Consider the following 24,432-nt stretch of genomic DNA (forward strand, 5'->3'; position numbering starts at 1 on the left):
AATTTATTCTATTCTTCAGTTCTATTTGCATTAAGTGTATCATCTGAAACTTCCTGATACGTGGTTAAGGTAGAGAGCTCCTGATTTTTCCAAGTTGTTAACTGATTGTTCCCATACCATTTTTAAAAAAACATTTTTTAATGTTTATTTATTTTTGAAAGAGAGAGAAAGTGTGAACGGGGGAGGGGAAGAGAGAGAGAGAGGGAGACACAGAATCTGAACCAGGCTCTAGGCTCTGAGCTATCAGCACAGAACCGGATGCGGGGCTCAAACTCACAGACTGCTAGATCATGACCTGAGCCAAAGTCGGATGCTTAACCGACTGGCCCACCCAGGTGCCCCTTTTCCAGTACCATATTTTAACTGTCTTATTTTCATTGCTGATTTAAAATATCTCCTGTATTGTATACTGTAGTGTTACTTACAGTAGAATTGGTGTCTGATATTTCAGTTCTGTTCCACTGTCCTATTTGGTTTTGCCTAAGCACCATATTGTTTTGAACCTTGTAACTTTACAGATTTTGAAGTTATTAATCTAAGATTGTATATTCCTGTGCTTTATATATCTCTCAGATTGTTTTGGTAATACCGTGCCTTTATCCTTATGCATTAATTTATTCATTTAGGGACAATGGATGTCTTTGCCTGGGATTTAAAATTTTATTTTCGGTCCTTTAGTAAAGCTTTATATTTTCTCCAGATTTTATTTCTTCTTAAGTATCTCCCTATGTTTTTAATTTTAAATGTTTATTTCTTTAGAGAGTGAGCAGGGGAGAGGGGCAGAGAGAGAGAAAGAGAGAGAGAGAACTCCAAGCAAGCTCCGCACTGTCAGCACAGAGCCCAACTAAGGGCTTGAATTCATTAACCATGAGATCATGACCTGAGCCAGTATCAACAGTTGGACACTTAACCAACTGAGCTGCCCAGGAGTCCTCTCCCTTTGTTTTTAATGTTTTTGTTACTACTCTACCTGGGCTCTTCTTAAAAACTTTTTGAATGGTATATATGAAAGCTGTTATTTCTTGAAAGCATCTTTAAAGTCTGGCTTTGTTCTGGATTTTCTATTTCTGATGATTTTTTACTTGATTCTCTTGAATTTTGGTAGGAACCATAATTATATGCAAAGAACTATTTTGTTTCTAATAGTTATAGCTGTTTTCTTTTATCACCTTATTGCTTATAAATCTTAATAACAGTATCCTGGCCATCTAGCAAAAAAACAGTAATGCAATAGAGTAAAACATAATTAATGCAGTAAATATTATCAAAAATATTATTGCAGTATTTCAGGGTCACATAAAATTGCTGTCAGAAAGCATCAGCAATTTAAAATTAATTGCTATTAATTTAGTCCTTTAGTTTAATATGCACTGGCCAGTATAGTAGTCACTAGCCAGGTATGACCGTTGAGTATTTGAAATATGGCTAGTCCAAATTGAGATGTGCTGTCAGTATAATAAAATTCCTACCTGATTTCAAGGACTTAGCACAAATAAAAGAATGATTTAATAATTTTAAAATATTGATTGCATATTGAAAAAAGAATAATATGGATTTATTTAGTTAAAATATATTCAAATTAATTTCACTTTTTTACTTTTTTTTAATTAAAAACTTTTAATTTTAGAGAGCATGTAAGAGAGAGGTGCAGGGGTGGGGGGGTGGGGAGAATCTTAAGTAGGCTTCACATTCTGTGCAGAGCCCGACGTGGGGCTCAATCCCACAACCCTGGGATCATGACCTGAGCCAAAATCAAGAGTTGGATGCTCAACTGACTGAGCCACCCAGGTACCCCTCACTTTTTTACTTTTTAAATATGGCTACCAGATTTTAAACTGCATTATGTGGTTCACATATATCTATTGGGCAGAGATGGTTTGATGATCACAAGTTCACTTACCTACTTACTTTTCAGATTTGTTCCTATCCTTACATTGCCTTCAAGGTGTAAGAAGTAGGCACCAAACAATTTTCCAGTGTCTATGTGATTGTCCAGAAACCTCACATATCCCGTGTTTGTTTCAAAGGAAAGTTCAGAGAGAAGGCCAGAGAAAATACAGTGGACAATTCCTTGATAATTTTTACTGCATTGTAAGCATGCAGTAAGTGAATTCAAACATGAATTATTAAATGTTCAGTATAAATCTTCACTGAGAACTTGCCAGGATATCTTACTTCTTGGTCCTTGCAAAGACATTAGATAGAGTGTGAAGTTTTGTTTGAGTCACCTGGGTGAAACATTCTGTAGATACCAGTTCTAACCCCAAAATAACCTTATGACTGTTTAATTCTGGGGTCAGTTTTGTGTTTTTTTCTGTGTTATGTTCTTGCTTTTTTTTTTCCTGTTTCTTTGTTGTATTTTTTTTATTATTGTCATGTTTTTATCTTTTTTAAACCTGTTCTCATACCAACTCTGTTAGGAATCAATCGGAGTTATATATCTGAGCAAATGTTTATGATCTGCTTACTAGAGCCACCTAAATATGATTATTCTATCAATAATGTCAACATTTATTGAGCATTTACTATAGGCTAAACTGGTCCCAAGCATTTTACAAACATTATCTCCTTTAAGTAACTATCTTTTGCAGATGAAGAAATTGAAGCTTATAGAGAGATTAATTAACTTGCCCAAGGTCATACACCAATAGGCAGAATTTGACACTAGTAGACAAAATTTGGATTCAAACTTAGATTTGACTCAGCACTTCCTCTCAAATACTGTACTGTTTGGGTTGATGTGCAGATGAAGTATTAGGTTGCAGACACATAATGGGCAAGGCTTTGTAGTCACTGAAATTCTCCAAAGATGTTTTTCTGAGGTTGAGCCAAGCAAAAATTCATAGTGAGAACATTATGAAGAAAAAACAAAACTCAGAAATAGAGCTTCATTCTTTATAGAGCTGCCTCTTTCATTTGAGGAAGTCTTAAGATTCTTTTCTGCAAAAGCACTATAGATTCTAAGAGAATATTATTCAGTTAGATATATTTTAGCAGTTTTCATGTTTAGTTTTAAATCATTAAGAACTCTAAAAATTCTTGGTTTCTTCTACAGGTCTAATAAATTGGATGTCTCTGCTTTACCTTGCTAGCTTTAATGCTCAGATTCTGTTAAAATTAATATTTCCTCAATGAATATGTTAATATTGTATATTAACTGTGTACTGTTTAGTAATAATGCCTGTTTCCATTACTTTTTTAGGGTCCTGGTTGCTGTTCTGATCTTGCAGTTTCTTTTCACTATGTTGATCCTACAACTATGTATGAGTTAGAATACCTCGTTTATCATCTTCGTCCGTATGGTTATTTATATAGATATCAACCTGCCTTACCTGAGAATATACTAAAAGAAAGAAGTCGAGCATACAAAAATGAAGATCCAAAAGTAAAATGAGAACTCTTGAAAGAGAAACATAAATGAAGAGGTAAACTGTCTAGCATTGCACTGAAGAACTTCTGCATTTCTGATACAGAACACTGGAGTCCCAGTGAGGAATTCTTTTGAAGTGAACATTCCATATTAGAAATCTTTCATACAAATGACTGTAAACTGAAGCTTTAAGTGAGCTGTGAAATCTGTTAAAATGTGTTTTGATACAGTAATATATATATATGAAAAACTTGTGTTTTTAAAATAGTGGCCAGGCGGAAGGACTAGAAACAAGATTTTTGTTGTCTGTTCTTGACCACATGTATTATTTTCACTGAGAAACTAGAACGTTTAAATTTTCTAAAACTATACTGCACATATTAGTAAAACACACACATGATGCTAAAGGTCTGCCTTAAAGAAAAGTTTAGAAGGAAATATTGTTGCTTAATGTTATTTATAAACTCAAGACATGAGTTTATATTTGCAGCATGATATAAATGAACCAACCCCCCCCAACACACACACACACACACACACACACACACACGCAGTTTTTGTCTAATGAAAAATTTCCTGTGATTATAATTGACAGTATTTCTTCCAGACGAGGTAGAGTAAGAATGGCACTTGTCCTAAAGTGCATTAATAAAACCACATTTTGAAATTATATGGGCCTTGACTGTATTATATACTTGGTTCTAATTAGTAGTTTATGTTTTACTGAGTCCCTGTTGTCTCTTTTCTAAATATGTTTATTCTTGAATACAATTTTAATTATTAATATTTATTTACTCAAAGCATTAATAGCATTCTATAAATATGCATTTTAAAATATTTTGTTCCCAAATTTACCCATTGTTAATCATGGGTAACTAATAAATAGTAAATTTAATGCTATTTGGGGATGCTTTTCTTAGATCAGTGCCACTCTCAGGAATTACTAAGTGACATTTTTAATTGATTATTTAAAACTCATTCCAGCTACGTAATTATAGTTCCTTTCATTATCATCCTGTTGAGAGATGAAAATTTGTTTGTGCCTTTCATAACTTGTTTAAAGCAGAGTTTAGACATTCATTTTTAGGCTCTGAGGTGGCTATTGGTTACACTGGCAAAATAATTTGAATGTAATATTTTGACCAGAGTTAATTAAAAACATTAGAAAAACAGAGTGCTTAAACAAACTGAAATATGTCAGATACTAAAAGACCAAATACTTAATTCATGAATAACAGCCTGAATTTTGATGCAGACTTAATATTTTGGGATTTTTTTTTTAATTTGTTTTTTTTGCCAATGGATAATTCTAACAGCAGAATACACATTTAATACTGTCTTCAAAAATACATTCATAAATATTTCATTCTAACTTTAGTGACTCTATTTAAAGAATTTCTGGAAGGAAAGAAAAGTATATCATAACAGAATATTTTGCAGACTATAAGATTATCTTAAATGTTGCAAATTTCACATGGCTGTCATGCCATTGACTCTGCTACTTAGCTAAAGAGTTTATATTTATTGTGCCAAAACATGTCAAAATCATCTCTTTGGATGGTATTTTGAGAGGATGTTCATCTTAGTAGCAATTAGTGGTTATTATGGATTACTCTGTCCACAGAGTGAAAATTCACACCAGTTTTTACTTTAAATTGTTTTTTGTGGTTTTCACGGCAATATCATCTGCCAAAATTTCAAGTCATTCATTCTGTTGTCTAAACAACTCTTCACGTTGGTATGGATATGAATTTATTTGCAGTCCATATATGTTACTTTCTAAAAACCTTAACATTTACTCATGGGAAATTAACATTGTGATGAATCCTGGGGTCTAGTCAGACCGCCTGGGTTTAAATTCCTGCTCTATCACTTCCTAGTTTTGTAACATTAAATAATTTACTTCATTTCTCTGTGCCTCAATTTCCTCATCCATAAATTAGGGACAGTAATACTACCTACCTCACAGGATTTTTATGAGGATTAAATGAGTGAATATATGTACAACTTTTAGAACGCTTGTCTGGCCCAGACTATGGAGCAATAAGTATAAGGTTTTATTATTATTCTGTTACCTTAGAGTGTAAATATTTGTTCTAAATGAATGAAAAATCTGCTTTAATCAAATATATTGAAATATTTCATACATTTCTTGTAACAAGTAATAGCTAGTTTGTATCTAATGCCTATTGTATGCCATATAGTATGCTTAGATATTCTGTGTATATTAGTGTTAATCTTCACAAATTGGTTGTTCTTCCTGTATTATAGATGAGAAAACTGAGGCTCAGAAAATTAAAGTAACTTTTCCACTGTCACTAAGCTAGCAAGTAACAGAGCTAGGACTTATGCTCAAAGCCTGTGTGTTCATCATGCCATATCAGCCTTGAGGTTAGTCATTTAACATTATTTCCATTTTTACTTATTAACATGAGTGATCTGATCCATCAGCCAGTAATAGTCAGATTAACCAGCCCAGTTGTCAGAGTGGCTTTCAAATTGTGGTCTTACACTCTTCTTGCCTGGGAGCTTGTTAAAATGCAGATTTCCAAACCCCAATCCCAGAAATTCTGATTCTAGCATGGGGCCCATTAATATGCATTATTGCCATATTCTCTTGGTCACTGGTTCTCAAAGTGTTGGCCCTAGGTAGCAGTATTTGCATCATCTGGGAACTTGGAAATTCAGCCCCTCTGGGCCCACCCCAGACCTAAATCAGAAACTCCAGAGGTGGAGGCTAGCAGCTGTGTAAAGCCCTCCAAATGAGTTTTATTCATGCTAGTTTGGGAACCAAGACCTCGATAATTCTGATGCAAATAATGATTGGAATGCGCTGCAGATTTATTGCCCCAGAAGTAGGGTATCTTTCAAAGATTTAGATAAAGCATGTTTTAAGTTGGTGTGGTCCCAGATCACACCATATAAAACGTAAGAGACTTTAAAGATAATTTAAAGGGTCCGTGGATCATTCATTTTGACAAAATTCTTTAGCTTCTTCAGATTGACCAATATCAGGGCCCACAAGAAAATATGTAATTCTCCAAGTTTAGTAATTTCACAATGGGGGCAGGAAGAGTTTAATAAGTACTAGTAAATACATACTAGTTCATTAAATAAGCATATCTGAGTGTCCTCACTTGTTAGTAAAAATTTTTTTCCAATTGTTAGTAAAAGCTTTTAAATGGAAGTAGCAAAATGCTATTTTATAATATGCAGAATGTTTTTTCTGCTAATTCATACTATCAAAATTTCATCACTTTTAAGAATCCATTTGACTGTCCTATATGACCTAATACAGCAAAAATTCTCCCAAGTATTTGACAGAGCACATAAAACCAGATTTCATGATGATGACTTACTATCTTTTAAATTAATATCATTTGGATAAATGGTTGTAGTGTGGTCTCAAAACATAAGGCTTTTGCTATCTTTATGTTTTCCAACAACAGTATACTTATATTTTCAAGTGGGAAGTTCATAGATGATACAAAGCAGATTTGTTTTCAAATATTTTAAATTTCAGAAAGAGGAATTTTTGTTACTGTAAGAAAATTCAAAATAAATGGCCAGTTTTTAGTATTTTTTGAAATACAGTAATTGCATTTGAGCATTAAATTTGTTAACTGGTTATTTTCGTAATTGTCTCTTGAGATTAATTTTTCACTTCCGGGAACCTATCAAACTATTTATATTACCAGATTGAGGCTTGAAAAACAAAATGCTTCACTTTATTGATTAGATCAAATCTATCCTTTTATTCTTCCTTTAAATTTTTAGCTCATTATACTATTCTGTCTTTGACAATTTCTTCTTTGTATTTGTTGCTCTTTATTTCCTTTATAACTAATTTCCATTTTCTAACTACTCTTAATGCTGCCTTTGCAAGGTTAATTTGGCTGTAATTAGTGATTAGAATTTGTATCACTTATTAATAACTTTATACCTGTTAACTTCAGATTTCCCTATGAGATTGGAAGTTAAAAAAATCCAAGAATAATGCCTACTGGCTCTCAGGATATTTGCCCTACTTAAAGTCTACAGTTCGACATTCTAGATACACAATTATTAAATAAAGTTATGTGGATTCCATTCCCTCTACTCCCTTTTCTCAAAAACAAACCAAAAAACTCTGATTTATTGTAGGCCTGACAGAAACATTCTTAAGAAATCTGGGGGATAACCTGTGGTTTATTTTATGCTAAATGTAACCTCTCTTGATTTAAAAATATGACTTATGTTTATACATTGGAGTTGAAATAGAAATTTTAACACAGGTTAGAGTAATAAATTTTACAAATTGTCTCTAGAAAAACCAGTTCTAAAACTAGTTTCAGAGGTAAATAGTGCTCTATTTCACCTCCATTTACCTCTGTAGTTTTTAGTTTTTATCAATTCATTTTAAATAACTTTGCAGGGCCCTACAAATTAATAATCCATATAAAGTATATGTTAGAGGGAAACTAATCTAACTGCTAAGCAGTGTGTTATATTACACAGTGAATATTTGTGTTTTGGAATTTAAAAATTATGTAAGGTGATAGTGTCATGAATGGCTTAAAAACGTGTGGTGACTTGCTTATTTTAAGTGATCCACTAACAAGTCAGAAAAATGTATTTTTAAATATGTTTTTTAAAGTGCCTTTTGAACATTTTTAAACAATGGATTTAAACAACCACATAAAATAAATTACCATGTTTAAAGCTGTTTTATCTGATTATTTTTAACTGATATAAGAGTTGTGGGAGAGACTAAGGGGTAGTTTTGGGGTTATTTTACCAAAAATATTAATTCGTTTATTTTTTTTGAATAATTTATTTTTTAATTTACATTCAAGTTAGCATATAGTACAACAATGATTTCAGGAGTAAATTCCTTAATGCCCCTTACCCATTTAGCCCATCCCCCTCCCACAACCCCTCCAGCAACCCTCTGTTTGTTCTCCATATTTAAGAGTCTCTTATGTTTTGTCCCCCTCCCTGTTTTTATATTATTTTTGCTTCCCTTCCCTTATGTTCATCTGTTTTGTATCCTAAAGTCCTCATAGGACTGAAGTCATAGGATTTTTATCTTTCTCTGACTAATTTCGCTTAGCATAATAACCCTCCAGTTGCATCCACGTACTTGCATATGGCAAGATTTCATTCTTTTTGATTGCCGAGTTATACTCCATTGTATATATATGCCAAATCTTCTTTATCCATTCATCCATCGATGAACATTTGGGCTCTTTCCATACTTTGGCTGTTGTAGATAGTGCTGCTATAAACATTGGGGTGCATGTGCCCCTTCAAAACAGCATACTTGTATCCCTTGGATAAATACCTAGTAGTGCAATTGCTGGGTTGTAGGGTAGTTCTATTTTTCATTTTTTGAGGAACTTCCATACTCTTTCCCAGAGTGGCTGCACCAGTTTGCATTCCCACAAAAATATTAATTTAAATTATTTTTCCATCAAAATTCTTTAATTTGCATAGGCTTATGTAATTTTTACTGCAGTAAATATTTGTCTTTAAAGCAACAAAATACTCCACCTCTGATTTTGAATAATAACCTTAAAAAAAGTAGAGAGGTACCTGGGTGGCTCAGTTGGTTAAGCGTCTGACCTCGGCTCAGTTCATGATCTCATGTTTGAGCTCCACATCAGGCGCTGTGCTGACAGCTCAGAGCCTGGAGCCCGCTTGGGAGAGAGTCTCCCTCTCTCTCTGCCCTTCCCCAGCTCACACTCTGTCTGTCTGTCTGTCTGTCTCTCTCTCTCTCTCTCTCAGAAATAAACATTAAAAATATATATATATATATATTTTTTAATTAGAAACACTCTGTTACCCAGGTAAGTGTGTGTGGGAGACAGGGGAGTACTTTTCTGTCTCTTGGTGTATTTTGATCTGTCATGTACACTGAGGAATTCATTTATTCAGGTAATTATTCAAATAATTATGCCTGGCATCTACTGGAAAAACAGTGGTGAGCAATATGAATGGATTCCTAGTCTCATATGTCTATAGGCAAACAAGTTAATAGATGAATGAACAAGATATTTCAGAGAATGGTATTAATCAAAGAAAATAGTGATTTGATAGAACAATTTTCTGGGTTAGGGTCTCAAGGGTGTCAATAAAGAATTCTGAGGAGGTAATATTTGAGCTGAGATCTGAAAAAAATTTTGTATACTTGTTATATTTATTAGGTTCTTTGCCCCTACTATGTAAAAAATTAATAATTTTTTCACCTTTGCTTAATTATGCTTTGGGTATAGGAAAAGGCTTGGTGAAATGCAGTCAATAGACCAAAAACTTTGTGGTTTTAAGCATATTTCATCCAGAGCTCAGGTCTATTTGTTGATATTAAATCAGTCTAGTACTTTTACAATATGAATAAAAATTTACCTACCTCTTCCTTAAACAGATGATTGCAGATGTTCATAAGGCCCTTGAGTCTAGCCTTTCTACCTCAATTTTCAGTAACTTGCCACCCAGTATGTTCCTTATTAGTGCACACTGTTATTTGGATTCACCAACTTTAGAAAACCTGAGGAAATAAACACCGCTTCATATTGCTTTAGTAGTGGAGTTGTGCAATTTAATATATTCAGTTGCCCCATGTTTTCTAATTAATTGTATTCAGTTGTATTGCTAATTGATAAGTCACTCAAGAAGAAATTTATTTACCTAAATACATACAGATTTACTACTACCTATTTTAAGTTTTCCAAAGGTGTAGTCCTGGAAAATATACAGAATTATTGCTTAATTTATCTTCTTCTTACTAAAGGGAAGTGAAGGTAACTGTGCTTAGAATAATAGGACATAAAAATTATTTAATGTTTATAAAAAGTAATTTTTACAAACCTATTTGCCTGGTTACAGAAGCAGGAAAAAAGGGAAATAATTGAATCACATATTTTCTTAATGATCTTAAACAGGTAGCCAGCTATTTCTGAGATCCTTAAGTAATCATGGTATTTGGTGGTTTTTCCCATCTGAAAGTCTCATAATCTTTACCAGGTTAGACCTTCTCTCAGTGTCTTACTGTCTTTAACCCTCTTAGACCACTAAATCTTCAAATTTACCCATAGGAAAACTGGTGTTCCAAGGTCGAATGACTCAGAACAGTTGAAGCAGAACTGAGTGGTGAAACTGAACCTGAGTCTGAAGTTCTAAAACACATGAAGATCCAGTCTTCTTTATAATATACTGGCTTAGAAAGTAGATGAAAAACTGCTGGGTGCAGTTAAGTAATTTAAGATCACCAAAGACCTCATTTAGGGCTAATTGATTACCTCATAATAATGTAAATTAGTGCTTATTAAAGAATATTAATAGAATTTTTGCTATACATTAAATAGTAGAAATTTATTTATCTTATTAATTCTGTAATCTTTTTTTATTTTTTTAATTTTTAGAGAGAGAGAGCACATGCGCGAGCAGGGGAGAGGAGCAGAGGGGAAAGAGAATCGTAAGCAGGCTCCAGGCTCAGTACAGAGCCTGATGCAGGGCTCAATCTCCTGTGAGATCATGACCTGAGCCGAAATCAAGAATCAGACACTTAACTGACTGAGCCACTTAGGTGCCACACTAATTTAGTAGTCTTTACAAATGCTAAACTTACAGCATATTTCCTGAATTTATTCCTTGACTGTAGATCACCGCATAGAATTATTTGAAACTCACTTGTCAGGATGTCTTTAAAAGGGTTTTCTTTTTTCTCCTTTGCACCCAAACTTCCTGTCACTACTAAAACTGAAATACATGACAAAAAGTAGAAGCTGTGAAAATGCAAAGCATTTACCGGAAAGCACAGTTATTTACATCAGTGAGATTATTTTTTTTAAAGAAGTTAAAGTAGGTTGATTTCCTTTGACACCATTTTTCTTCAGACTTCCGCCTTATGTGACAGGATGGTAGTGGTTGCCTCCCTAAGTTATTGTACTTTTTACACCTAAGAATTAAAAATTAGCCTCACTCCATGGCATATCATGTTAAACTCAAGAGTTGTTTTGTTTACTTACTCTTTCACCTCTCCCACAGGTGATTCTCCAAGCTTCTGTATACACAGTCAGCAAATATTTGATTTACTTTGTTAGCTTTAATACATGTCACAATCACACCCAGGAGGCCCAGGTGTGGCAATACAGACATCAAGTCTCCTAATAGCCTAATTCTAAACCAGTCAGGGCACACTGTCTTTCATATGAGAAAGAATGACAGAAACAATCTGACAAGTAACAATGGGGCTTCTAGAGCCAAGGGTGGCTGTGGTTAAATTAAATCTTCACTGTTCCTGATACTTCAGAGCTGTCTTTTAGGAATACTTGCCCTCCCCCATTAACAAAACAGGGAACAAAACTCCTCTAGGGACCCCACTCTTCATTTAGTTCAACAGTTTGGATAGAAAAGGGAGATGTGCTTTGAGGCCACACAAGTACAGTGACCCCATTTTCCACCTCATGCATTGCACACAGGAAAAGATATTTTGGTTCACCACTTTTTTTCTTCTTTAGTAGTTTAGTCTTGAGTCAAGGTAACTAAAGAATAATTTTACTTATGTATTGTGATCCCACAGTTTCCTTACCACTGAATAAAATTTAGCTATACATTTGCACTCTCTGCTAAACGTGTAAGATGGGAGAAGGGTTACCATTAGAGAAATGGGAAAAGATCAGCCGCCTGCTATACACCACCAGTCAGGTCTTTGGTAGACCTCTCACTTTTTACTACTTTAACAGAATAAGCACAATACCTTCCAGTGACAAGAGGACGATCACACTCCTATCAATCACTGTGAAGGGAGGACTGGCCAGGCTGAGGGCAGCTTGAGCTAGGCTTTTGCCTTGAGAGGAGAAGCAGCTTCCGAGTGTTGTGTAGGTCAGGCCTTTGCCCTAGGGCTTGTTGTTTTCAGTCTCTCAGTATCCCTGCACTTTCCTTTTACTCTTCAAGTCCAATTCTTACATTCATATGAATGACTTTTTACGCCCAGATACTTTGCTGATCCTAGGGTTGCAGAGAGGAAAAGATAAAGTCTTGGCTCTGGGAATTCAGTGTTTAGGGAAGACTCCTTCAACTTAACTGTAACAGAGCCAATGATAGTCTTCAAATATGTCAAACCAAAATGGGCAGTGAAGGCTAAGGGCTTAAAGAGCAAAACTCAAAGACAAGACACGCCTGTTCACTAAGATAAAGCTCTACCAGGTGCACTGCCAAGGCAAATAAGGCTGCCTTTTGGAAGCTAATAAGCTTTTTATGAGATTAGAATTTGAGGAAGGTCACCCAGTAACTTCTGTAATGAAAAATTTTCTTGGGCCCACTATTAAGCCCATCTATTGAGTTCTTGGTTTCATTTATCAAATATTTCAATTCTAGAATTTCTATTTGGTTATTTTGTATCATTTCCAGGCCTCTGTAAACATATTAAGTATAGACATTATAGAATCCATGTCTCCTACCCCCATTATCTGGACCACAACCTCCCCACCATGGGTCTATTTCTATTGTCACTTCTTTTGGTAATTCAGTTACATTTTCCTGTCTTATTTTAAAAAAAAAAAAATTTTTTTTTTAAATGTTTATTTCTGAGAGAGAGAGACTGAGCTTGAGTGGGGCAGGGGCAGAGGGAGGGAGACACAGAATCCGAAGCAGGCTCTAGGCTCTGAGCCGGCAGCACAGAGCCCAACGCGGGGCTCGGACTTGTGAACTGCGAGATCATGACCGGAGCCGAAGTCTAACACTTAACCGACTGAGCCACCCAGGTGCCCCGTTGTCTTATTACTTTTGATTGAATACTATCTTTGGCCGGAACATTACACTTGGTAGTCTTTTGAATAGGACAAATGAATCTCACCTTATAGAAACTATAAAATCTATGCTATCCAGAGTCCTGCAGTGGCAGTAGTGTATATTTAACTGTCAACCCAAGAACCTCACTGACCTACTAGTCAAGTGGAGAAGTTACGCAGAGAGGTCAGCCAAGCATTGCCCTCAGAGAACCAAATGAGAGAGGAGCCCACTCTGATTCCTGTGATGTGTATAATATCCACATTGCACTGACTAGTATTCAACCTAATAAAAATCCCTTTGTTTTAGACGGGATCAAGGATAAGCAAACCCGCATGGTCTTTAAAGGATAAACTTGTATTTAGTGCCTTAGCAGTCATACTTCAGTGAGGGCTCCATGAACTCAAATTTACAGAACTGAGGGAGTTCTGAGGAGGTATCTTGCATTCCTTCAGCATTACTGAGTCATAGAAGCAAGCCATACACTCCACCATGCTTAGCAGACCTAAATTCATTAAAAGCTCCATTTGGAGAAACTTGCAAGTATTCATCTAGATAGTAGAGGCTAAGGGTTGGACTCTGCACTTGGGAACAGGTACTGCCTCAGCTCTAAAGGAGTTTCTAAAGTTAAACATATCCTTAGAAGTCTGCAGTTTCTCAAATTTTAAAGTCAAGTCTTTATATTTTAAGAAAAGACTCAAGGTCTGGGCTTTTCTTTCTGGAGTTAGAACCTTGATATTATATCTCTAAGAATTCCCTGAATAGTTCAGGGACTCGGACACCCTCACCAACAAATCAATAGTAGTGTGACAATACTGCACTTGGAATAAGCACAGACATTTCGAAGATAATAACTTTGACTTTGTTAGCGCCACATGCCTAATATCATTTCAGTCTGATAGAGTAGGTTGGTAATTACTCCTGTTCACCAATTCACCTGTCACCACCTGGTCTTGATCGTAAAGTGGGGAGATACATTGAGAGCAAAAAATAAAATCAGTTCAATTTTATGAGCATTCCATTAAATGACTTCCAAGAGACAATCTTACATGAAGAGATGTTAAGAATAAAAACAGAATTAGGGAAAGGTTGAGTTACATATTTAGCTGAAAATTAGATGATGTTTTAGATTCAGAGAGAGCAAGAATTATGTCTCATTTATCTTTTTATCTTACACAGAGATTTGCAGAGTAGGTCATTCATAAATATTTGTTCAACTAAAAGGATCTCAGACTGTGACTTCATTACTTAAACCTTATATCGTAGCATATCTATGTGCCTTGGTCACAATCCAAGGGGTTTGGGCTAGGTTTATCTTTGAAGACTCTTCTAGCCCAAAGCTAATCGACCTGTTGTGTCACCTTTCCTTACATTTTAATGTGTCCAGGAATCACCTAGTGTGCTACTTACAGTGCAGAATTCTAGGCCAAGTAGATCAGGAGTTGGGGCCCCAGGAATCTGAATATTTATTTATTTTTCTTTTTTTATTTGAGAGGGCACAGTAGAGAAGGGCAGATTAAGCAGGCTCCACATTTAGCACAGAGCTGAAGCGGGGCTCGATCCCATGATGCTAGGATCATGACCTTAGCCGAAATCAAGAGTTGGACACTCAACTAACTGAGCCAACGAAGTGCCCCAATCTGAATTTTTAAAATCAGTCCAGATAATTCCAATGCAAGCAATGTGGAACCTCACTTTAGAAGCATTGAATTGTATACTGACTTGCTTCCAGTGTTTGCTTGACATGTAGCAATTTTGTTATTTATCACTGTAAAGAATATACAGTGTTTTTTAACCTGGGATGATTACCTCTAAAAATCTACATATTACATTTTTAAAAATCTTTTGAAGCCAAACTTTTACCCAAGATGAATAGCACAGGAAACCAGAATCTTTCACACATGTCTTACCCACAGATAGCCTTCTGATTTCCAGCTATACTTAAGAGCACATTGTGCCCTAACTCTTTAGTGTTGGGTTAAGAAGTACTCTTTTCAAATTATCCCAATTTCCACAAAACCAAGGATATCAGAAGATGTAGAATGTGTCTATAGAATTATCTACTTTGGGGCATAAAATAGATACTTACATACATGAATCTGACATATGTCTTAACATCCAGACTGATTCTACTTTGTCCTATTCTTAGATACTATCCATTATTCTCTCTAGCTTAGCATCAGCATGTCAGTTCCAGCCAAATTAACACTTTACAAGATCCAGACTGGAGGTCAGTGAGCCGAGGCTCTTGTTACTCTAAAAAGCCTATCCGTATTCTAAGGAGTAGTGCTTCCATCAGGACTGCCACTTAAGGCTGTGTTCCCACCTGCCATTGCTGACCACTCTACAGAACAATTAAGAGATGAATTTGGGAGGGAATAATTTCCTGGAGTCATTTTTCGAAAGATGATGGAACATTCTTGTATGTTGTTAATGTTTGAAATGGCTCCATTATTTTGCAAGTGCCGTATCCTGGATAGCTAACTATGGCTAACAATCTACCCCTTGTCTTGACTGCACCCAAATCATGTCTAGTGCATCAGGGGGGAAGGAAATGAATTCAGTACACTTCTTGCCTCTCTGAATTTTTCACTATTCCATCATTAGCTTTTATAACTCTTTTTGGCAGACTAAATTGAGACTTGAGAAAAGAAATGTTGAAGCTCATGATGAAAAATTTTTAAATCCAATACGTTTTTTTCTTTGTGTTTTCTGGTCATATTTTAAACTGCTAGATCACTTGCCCATTCTTTCTTTCTCAAGCTAAACAGAGAAACACACACCTGATGCGTGTACACAGGCACAAAGACACAGACACATCCACATCCTCAGGTTGATGGGACTTGTTAGAATCTGTTGCCAGCCTGAGACAAGCTTGCAGGAAAGTGGTTGGGAAGTGGCCTTGGGAATCACGCCTATGGGGAATTAGAGGGAACAGCTTTGTGCAGAGGGGGGTGTTGAACTGCAAGGCAGCCCTTACAGAGGCCTACACCAGTCTCTCAGAGAAACTCTAGCACTGGAATGGCCCTTCAGTCTTGTCCTGCTTAGGTCAAAGCTGTCTGACCTTCATACACCAATATATACCCATCATTGGATGAGGACTGCCCAGGGAGGGGCATGATCTTGCACAAGGTCGTTCTTTTCATCAGGGTCATTCCCTGAGAGAAACATGGCTGAGAGCCGTCAGCTGCCAATGTCCCCAGCAGTTGGGGAATGGATGCATCAGACTTGAAGGAAGGACTGGACCACACCCCACAGTGTCCAGTAGAGAACCACAGTAAAAATGTGGACATGAAACCTCACCTATGGCTGCTGTCTTTGGGCCTTTAGTTTTTGTTTTGTTTTGGCTTTTCAAGATTATCCAGACTTTCCCAGTGTCTCCACTCTTTATGCTTTGATTTTCAGTACTTTTAAGATTTCTCAAGGTAAAGATTAAAAATCAGGCTAAAACAATACTTACGTAAGACTTCTAAAAAATGCTCTGGGTAACTACTAGGTAGTAGGATATGCTCCAAAAGAGGAATTTTCTGAACCAGTTTGGGCTTCAGAGAAAAGTCGGTTGAGTTTAGGAGGCAGGGAAATTGGGGTCTGCCTGTGCTGTGTGATTGGAACGGTCATGAAATATCTCAGCAGCTCTGAAATCATTTTCATTTACAACTACCTGTGAACCTCCATGGTGCCTACCTGTCAGTGTCCTTCACTTGGCCCTTGGAATGAGTTGTCTCCTCTTGTTATCTCTTTGTGTCTAATTGGAATTCCCAGGCTTGACTGCCCAATGCCTCCAACCCTTTGAGGTCAGGCCAGGCTACTGGTTCTGTGTCCATGACCAGGGAGGGCATACATGTGAAGGTGACATTCCTATCCTGGTTTTTGCCTATATGCGAAGTAAGTTATGCCTAATATGGGAAATAATTTATACCTAATAAGCCTTCAATTAAAAAACGTGGCAGGTACTAACATCTCACCTGGAGATTGCTAAATACTGGCTGATAACAAGATTGAAGGATGGGTAAGAGCCATTGGGATAAAGGGGTGCTTGAAATAGGGAAGTGGATGGGCAGATATGGTAGGCAGTATTTCTAAAGTTCCCCCTCCCCAAAGGTGTCCCATCCTAATTCCCCAGAACGCATGAATATGAGGAAATATCACTTCCATGATTCTGTTAATATAAAGCACAGTTTACATTAAAATAAAGGGATCATCCTGCATTATCCAGATGGGCCCCGTAGAATCACAGAAGCCTTTAAAGATGGAGAGCTCTTTCCAAGTGGAGTAGAAAAGGAAGTCAGATTTGAAGCATGGAAGAACTTGATACACTCTTGTTGCTTTGAAGATAAAGGGGACCATGTGAGAAAAAAATGAGAGTTGCTTCTAAAAGCACAGAGAGAACCCCAGCTGACATCCAGCAAGAAAATGGGGCCTCAGTCCTACAGTTGCAAGGGACTGAATTGTGCCATCAACCTCACTGAGCTTGGAAGAATATTCATCACCCAAGCCTCCAGGCAGGAACCCAGCCCAGGCAACTCTCTAATCTCATCCTGAGACCCTGAGCATGGGACCCAGCCTAGCGTGCCCAGACTTCTTAACCTACAGAACTGTGAGATAAATTAAGTTGGTGTTTTAAGCTGCTAAGTTTGTGGTATTTGGTTTTTGCAGCTGTAGAGAACTAATGCAGTAGCCAAGACTAACAAGTCTCCTCACTATTTTGAAAAGCACTGTTGCTGTGGGGAAAACTAGAGGGGTTTTTTTGTTTTTTGTTTTTTTTGTTTTTTTGTTTTTTTTAAGATTCTACATATAAGTGATACCATACAGCATATTTCTTTGTCTGGTTTGTTACACTTAGCATAATGCCCTCCAGATTTGTCCATGTTGTTGCAAGTGGCAAGGTGTTCTTTTTTTTAATGACTAAATAATATTCCTATATATAATTATATATATTTACCCCTCTATATATTCCTATATATATGGATTTCAATATATATATTCCTATATTGTGTATATATGTACATAATATTGTATATGTATGTATATAATATGTATATGACATTTTCTTTATCCATTCATCTGTTGACAGACACTGTGGTTGTTTCCATGTCTTAGCTATTGTGAATAGTGCTGCAATGAACATGAGTGTTTAGGTATCTCTTCAAGATAGTGATTTCAGTTCCTTTGCATACATACACGGATGGGAATGCTAGATCAAATGATAGTTTAATTTTTAATTTTTTGACGAGATGCCACATTATTTCCTTAATATATGTACTATTTTACACTCTCCCTCAGGGGAGAGAGAGAGAGGGAGAGAGAGAACTATGCTAAATATGATGATGATGTGGGTGAGGTGATGGATGTGTTAATTATCTTGACCTTGGTAATGATTCTACAAGGCATATGTGTATCAAATCATCACATTGTACCCTTTAAATATGATTATATTTATCAAGTATTCCTCAATAAAGTTATAAATAAAAAAATATTGTAGAAAAAGAAAGAAAAAGGAAACCAGAATCTTCCTCCAGAACCAGTCTAGCAGAAGAGGAGGAGGGTAGACTAAGATCCAAAACTTAATGTGCTGGCTTGAGCTTCGACTTTATATATACCAACCCATTTATTTCTAATACTTATCCTATGTGGCAGATACTGTTATATCCTATATCTGCCACTATACAATGTGGCAGATACTGTTATAGCCTATATCCATGGGCTGCCAGCTGCTGTTCAGAGAAATTTACTGATAAGTCCACTGAATTCTTAATCCAAGCTGCACACCGGAATCACCTAATGAGCTTTAGAAAAAAAAAAAAAATCCAGATGTTCAGGCCTTACCGCTGACCCACTCAATCAGTTAAGTCCAGGTCTCTGACACTTTTTAAAGCCTCCTTGGATGCTTCTGATATAACCCATTGGTTTAAAGTGTGGTCTGTGGAATCTCCTCAGGGCCAGGGCAGACACTAGTGGTTGTCTCCTGACAGCTATTCCCTACTTCTTCGTTTACAACAGAACCCCAATTATGTTCAGGGAGAAATGTGCCTAGCCTGAGGTTGTTGTCTCAATTTGACACTCGGTGTTTCACTTTCCCAAATACCTTCCCATCTCTTTGTAGCTAGAGGCAACCTGTAACAGTCTGACCAAAAACATCTCAGGAGACTGCCTGGAATGGAGAATTTCTAGGAAAGGTTTTGCTTCTAAAAAAAAAAAAAAAAAAAAAAGATGAAGGTGCACAAGGGGAGCTGTCTGGTACCCTTCCTTGGGCATGGTAGTGAGAGGATGTGCTCCTGGGAGCAGCAGTCATCTGTGCATCTAAGCCTTAGATCTGAGACCTCTAAGGTAAAAAGCTAACATGCTGAGAAGTGAGGACAGAAAGAAAGCCCGAGACTCTGATGACATCACTGAGCTGCACAAACCCTGGAGCAGTTATTAGGAGACTTGTTACTATGTGAGATAGTTAGATTATTGAGTATTTTGTTACTTTCAGTTAAAAGCATTTCTAACTACACACAGGACTGATTTAGAATGCAAATCAGAATTTCTGGTAATAGGGTCTAGAGTACTTGCATTTTGAACAACCACCCAATTCTTTGTGCACTGACATCTAAATACACTGATCTAGGATCACCTATCCAGAAAATGATGAGGCTACTTCTAACTGGCCCATGTTTTTTTCCACTTTACTGTGCTGCAAAGGAATGGAAAGACATCTATATTCCTTGCATGTTACTACAGTCCTCATGGGAAAGTTGGTATTCTGTATATCAGAAAATAATAAGTAAGGAAATAACTGGAGAAAACATGTCCACAAGTTTTTATTTAAAAAAAAAAAAAAAAGGTCTCGGGGCACCTGGGTGGTTCAGTCGATTCCTACTTCAGCTCAGGTCATGATCTCACAGTAAGTTCGAGCCTCCCGTTGAACTCTGTGCTAACAGCATGAAGCCTGGAGCCTGCTTTGGATTCTGCATTTCCCTTTCTCTCTCTGCCCTTCCTCCGCTCACACTCTGTCTCTCTTTCTCTCAAAACTGAACAAACTTCAAAAAAATCTTTAAAAAGTCTGTAAAACCCATATTTGCATATAAACCAGGAAATACTGGGTATGTGGGGAGGGATGTAGAAGAGTGGGGAGAACCAAGACAAGGCTCACTTTCACGTTCAGTATAAAGGACCTGCTGAAGGGTAGTAGCTGCCAGGGTCTCAGAAAATGTTCCCCATAATCAGGTTACATAACTTTTCGTAAATATGTTAACTCCACATATCAGGGTGCACCCTAATAATCTAGATATCTAGAGACAATCTCCTTGTCTAAAAAAGCTTCAGATCTCTCATTTTGAGTACCTTTGTATCTTCATCATGACCCTTAGAGTTGTCTCTAATATTTCCCATTTGGAAATGATTTCCTGCATAGGGAGTTCCATGTGAGCTCCTGAAGAGAGTAGCCATCTCCCTTTTGTTCGCTGTCGTATCCATAGTTTAAAGCACAATGCTTTGAACATAGTAGGAGGTATTCATCCAGCATCACCTGCAAGATCCCGAAAGACCCGGCAGGCAGATGACTTCTTAGGAACTGGTATTTTGTGAGGTACCTGGAACATGTCATTCGATCACTCTCTCAGATGGGGCCCAACACTCAGAAAATCTTAGCACTGTTCTAAAGGTCACAGAGCTAACCAGCCGCAGAGCCAGCTATCTGAGTTTATTCCTGTGTCCTTTCTTCAGGTTCATTCCTCACAAAGCCCAAATCACTCTCCTTTAAAATCAATCTCAAATATATGTCTCCTGTGGAGATTACATAGAAGAGCAAAGTAACTATTCACCCTCAACAAATAGCATTCTGCCACTTAACAGAAAAGAACTGTACATTGTGGGTTTCTCTCAAATAATTACTCTCAAATAAATTTAATGTCCTTGACATAGAGACACATAACTCTTATACTGTACATTATATAAAGCATAATGACTGGTATATGGAAATTTAGTATCCATTCACCATGTTAGTACATCAAAGCACAAGTCTTTAGCTTTTTTTTTTTTAAGTTTATTTACTTATTCTGGGGGAGTGGGGAGAGAGAGAGGGAGACAGAGAATCCCAAGCAGGCTCTGCCCTGTCTGCACAGAGCCCTTCACAGGGCTCGAATTTATGAACCATGAGATCATGACCAGAGCCGAAACCAAGAGTCAATGCTTAACCGACTGAGCCACCCAGGCACCCCTGAACTTTCAATTTTATTTGCAGTGAGTGAGACCCTAACTACCTAAAGCCATGAGATTAAACCATTTGTTTAATGAATGAGCTTATTACTAAGTAGTGATCATGGGCCAACAAGGCATGAAGATTGAGCCATCAGGAAGCTTACGGAGAATTAAGGGAATAAAAACAGAAGGATGACATGAGACCTGTTTCTATACCAGATTAAAAGCATCCTTGTGTGTGTGTGTGCTCTTTAAATCCTAACTCTCAACAAGCCTGGATCTACACTGTTGGCTCAGCCAGGAAGAACAGTTTGAGGCACAAAACAGGCTTACTTGGATGGCTGGAGACCTTAGAAATGCTAAGAAAAACCCGAGAAATGCTGAGAACATAGAAAGAGACACTGGACGTATCCCAAATAAGAGTTCCTCAAATGGCATTAGCTTTTGTTGGACAAGTGTGAAAGTTTTGTTAAATCAACTGTTTTGATTCAGGAAAGAAGTTTATCTCTATGCCAGCAAGTCTTCTCAGGTCTGCATGTCTGTTATTTGGGCTTTTCGGTGTGCCTGTTGGCGTTTCCAGAGATATTTATGTGTTGGTGATACTCTATTGCATGAATACTTCCTAGGTAAAAATATAACTCCTTAAGTACTAGGTATGCTAAAACATAAGCCTAATTGCTAAGGAACTTACCAACCCTAAAATACCTACATTTTACTTCAAGGATAGCATTTTGGTTAGAAATGTGACACAAAAATCACTTAATTGATGAGGTCTGATAGGCATGTATGTTCCAACTTGCCTTTATTAAGTGATTTTTAAAATGTTTTCCCCTTTTGAAGAGTTAATACACATGAATGGTGCAAAAATCTAAAGGAAAAGAAAATACAGGAAAAATGGCACATCTCCCTTATCTTGCCTTGCTTTTAAAAATGATACGATGGGAAGAAGTACAGGGCAGTGGAAAGAACACACTCTTAAAAGGAGAATAAAACCGAATGGAGAGAGAATATTGAGTTAAAAAAAATTTTTTTAATGTTTATTTATTTTTGAGAGATAGAGTGTGAGCAGGGAAGGGGCAGGGAGAGAGAGGGAGACACAGAATCTGAAGCAGCTTCAGTCTCTGAGCTGTCAGCACAAAACCCAATGTGGGGCTCGAACCCACGAGATCATGACCTGAGCTGAAGTCGGTCGCTTAACTGACTGAGCCACCCAGGCGCCCTGAGAATATTAAGTGAGTTTTAATCCATAGTTTGGAAAAGAAATGGACAAAAGTGTAACTCAGTCTGCAGAGAAGACATTGCAGGCAAAAGTGAAAATAGATTCTATGTGTGACTTAATACCTAGTACTCGACACCAGGTGCCTGACATATTTCTTTGCTTACTCCACAATCACTTGCAAGTTAGGTTTAATTGTCCCAATTTATTATTCTTATGAATCCCAGCTCTGCCTCTTTCCACTGGGGAATATTAAGTTTATGAAAAGTTTTGAACCTCACTTTCTTCATCTATAAAATAAGAATAAGCAATGTCATGAGCATGCGTGGAAGTTCCTTAGCACAGTGTCCCGGACATGTGAAAACTTAATAATTCTTTTACCATTATGATTAAGTTGTGTGCTTGAACCAATCAGATCTATGCTGGAAAACAACAAAGTATAGGGAATCCCACTCTAGTTTCTTATATTTTCATTCTGAAGATCTAACTCTAAGCTAAGCCATCTCAGCCCTCATCCTATGTGACTGGAGTTTTATTTCTCAGGAGGGAAATTGGGGTCCAAGAATCTTACTTGCCACTATAAATGATTATATTATGATATTTTGCTCAGTCTCCCTGAATCATGATCAAGTTACAAAGACGTCTACTTATATTATCAAAAAAAAAAAAAAAAAAAACAAGGAAGGAAGGAAATGAAAAAGAAAACCACGGCTGGAGACATTGCAGTCCTAGACTTCAAGCTCTATTACAAAGCTGTAATCATCAAGATAGTATGGTACTGCCACAAAAACAGACACATAGATCAATGGAGCAGAATAGAGAACCCAGAAATGAACCCACAAGTGTACGGTCAACTGATTTTTGACAAAGCAAGAATGAATATCCAATGGAATAAAGACAGTCTTTTCAGAAAATGATGTTGGGAAAACTGGACAGTGACATGCAGAAGAATGAACCTGGACCACTTTCTCATACCATACACAAAAATAAACTCAAAATGGATGAAGGACCTAAACATAAGACATGAAGCCATCAAAATCCTAGAGGAGAAAGCAGGCAAAACCTCCTTGACCTCAGCTACAGCAACTTCTTACTCAACATGTCTCTGGAGGCAAGGGAAATAAAGAAATGAGCAAAAGACATAAACAGACACTTTTCCAAAGAAGACATCCAGATGGCTAACAGGCACATGAAAAGATGCTCAACATCACTCATCATCAGGAAAATACAAATCAAAACCACAATGAGATACCACCTCACACCTGTCAGAATGATTAAAATTAACAACTCAGACAATAGCAGATGCTGGTGGAAATGCAAACTGGTGCAGCCACTCTGGAAAACAGTATGGAGGTTACTCAAAAAATGAAAAATAGAACTACCATACGACCCAGCAACCTTACTACTAGGTATTTACCCAAAGGATACAGGTGTGCTGTTTCAAAGGGACACATGCACCCCAGTGTTTATAGCAACACTATCAACAATAGCCAAAGTATGGAAAGAGCCCAAATGTCCATCAATCGATGAGTGGATAAAGAAGATGTGGTGTATATATATATATACACATATATATATATATGGTATATAAAATGGTATTATATATATGTGTGTGTGTGTGTATATATATGTGTATATATATGTATATATGTGTATATATATATGTGTGTATATATATGTATATGTATATATATATATAATGGAATATTACTGGTGATCAAAAAGAATGAAATCTTGCCATTTGCAACAATGTGGTTGTTGTTGATTGTATTATGCTAAGCAAAATTAGAGAAAAGACAAATACCCTATGACTTCATTCATATGTGGAATTTAAGATACAAAACAGATGGACATAAGGGAAGGGAAGCAAAAATAATATAAAAACAGGGTGGGGGAC

At 36.7% G+C, this 24,432-nt stretch overlaps 1 protein-coding gene across 3 annotated transcripts in view; it reads left to right on the plus strand.

The window, feature by feature from the left end:
• Positions 1–5,939, plus strand: part of C1GALT1 (core 1 synthase, glycoprotein-N-acetylgalactosamine 3-beta-galactosyltransferase 1) — a 39,317-nt gene extending 33,378 nt beyond the window's left edge. Inside the window, exons 4-5 of one of the 3 annotated variants that reach the window (XM_042966847.1) lie at positions 3,203–3,425; positions 5,642–5,939. In XM_042966847.1, the coding sequence (XP_042822781.1) occupies positions 3,203–3,394 (192 nt within the window). In that variant the 3' untranslated portion in view covers positions 3,395–3,425; positions 5,642–5,939. Of the gene's footprint in view, positions 1–3,202 lie in introns of all 3 variants that reach the window. The other 2 variants (XR_006211278.1, XM_042966854.1) reach the window with 2 other exon arrangements.
• The last annotated feature ends 18,493 nt before the right edge of the window (positions 5,940–24,432 follow it).

The sequence above is a fragment of the Panthera tigris genome, chromosome A2, assembly GCF_018350195.1.
Source record: "Panthera tigris isolate Pti1 chromosome A2, P.tigris_Pti1_mat1.1, whole genome shotgun sequence".
NCBI lineage: Eukaryota > Metazoa > Chordata > Mammalia > Carnivora > Felidae > Panthera > Panthera tigris.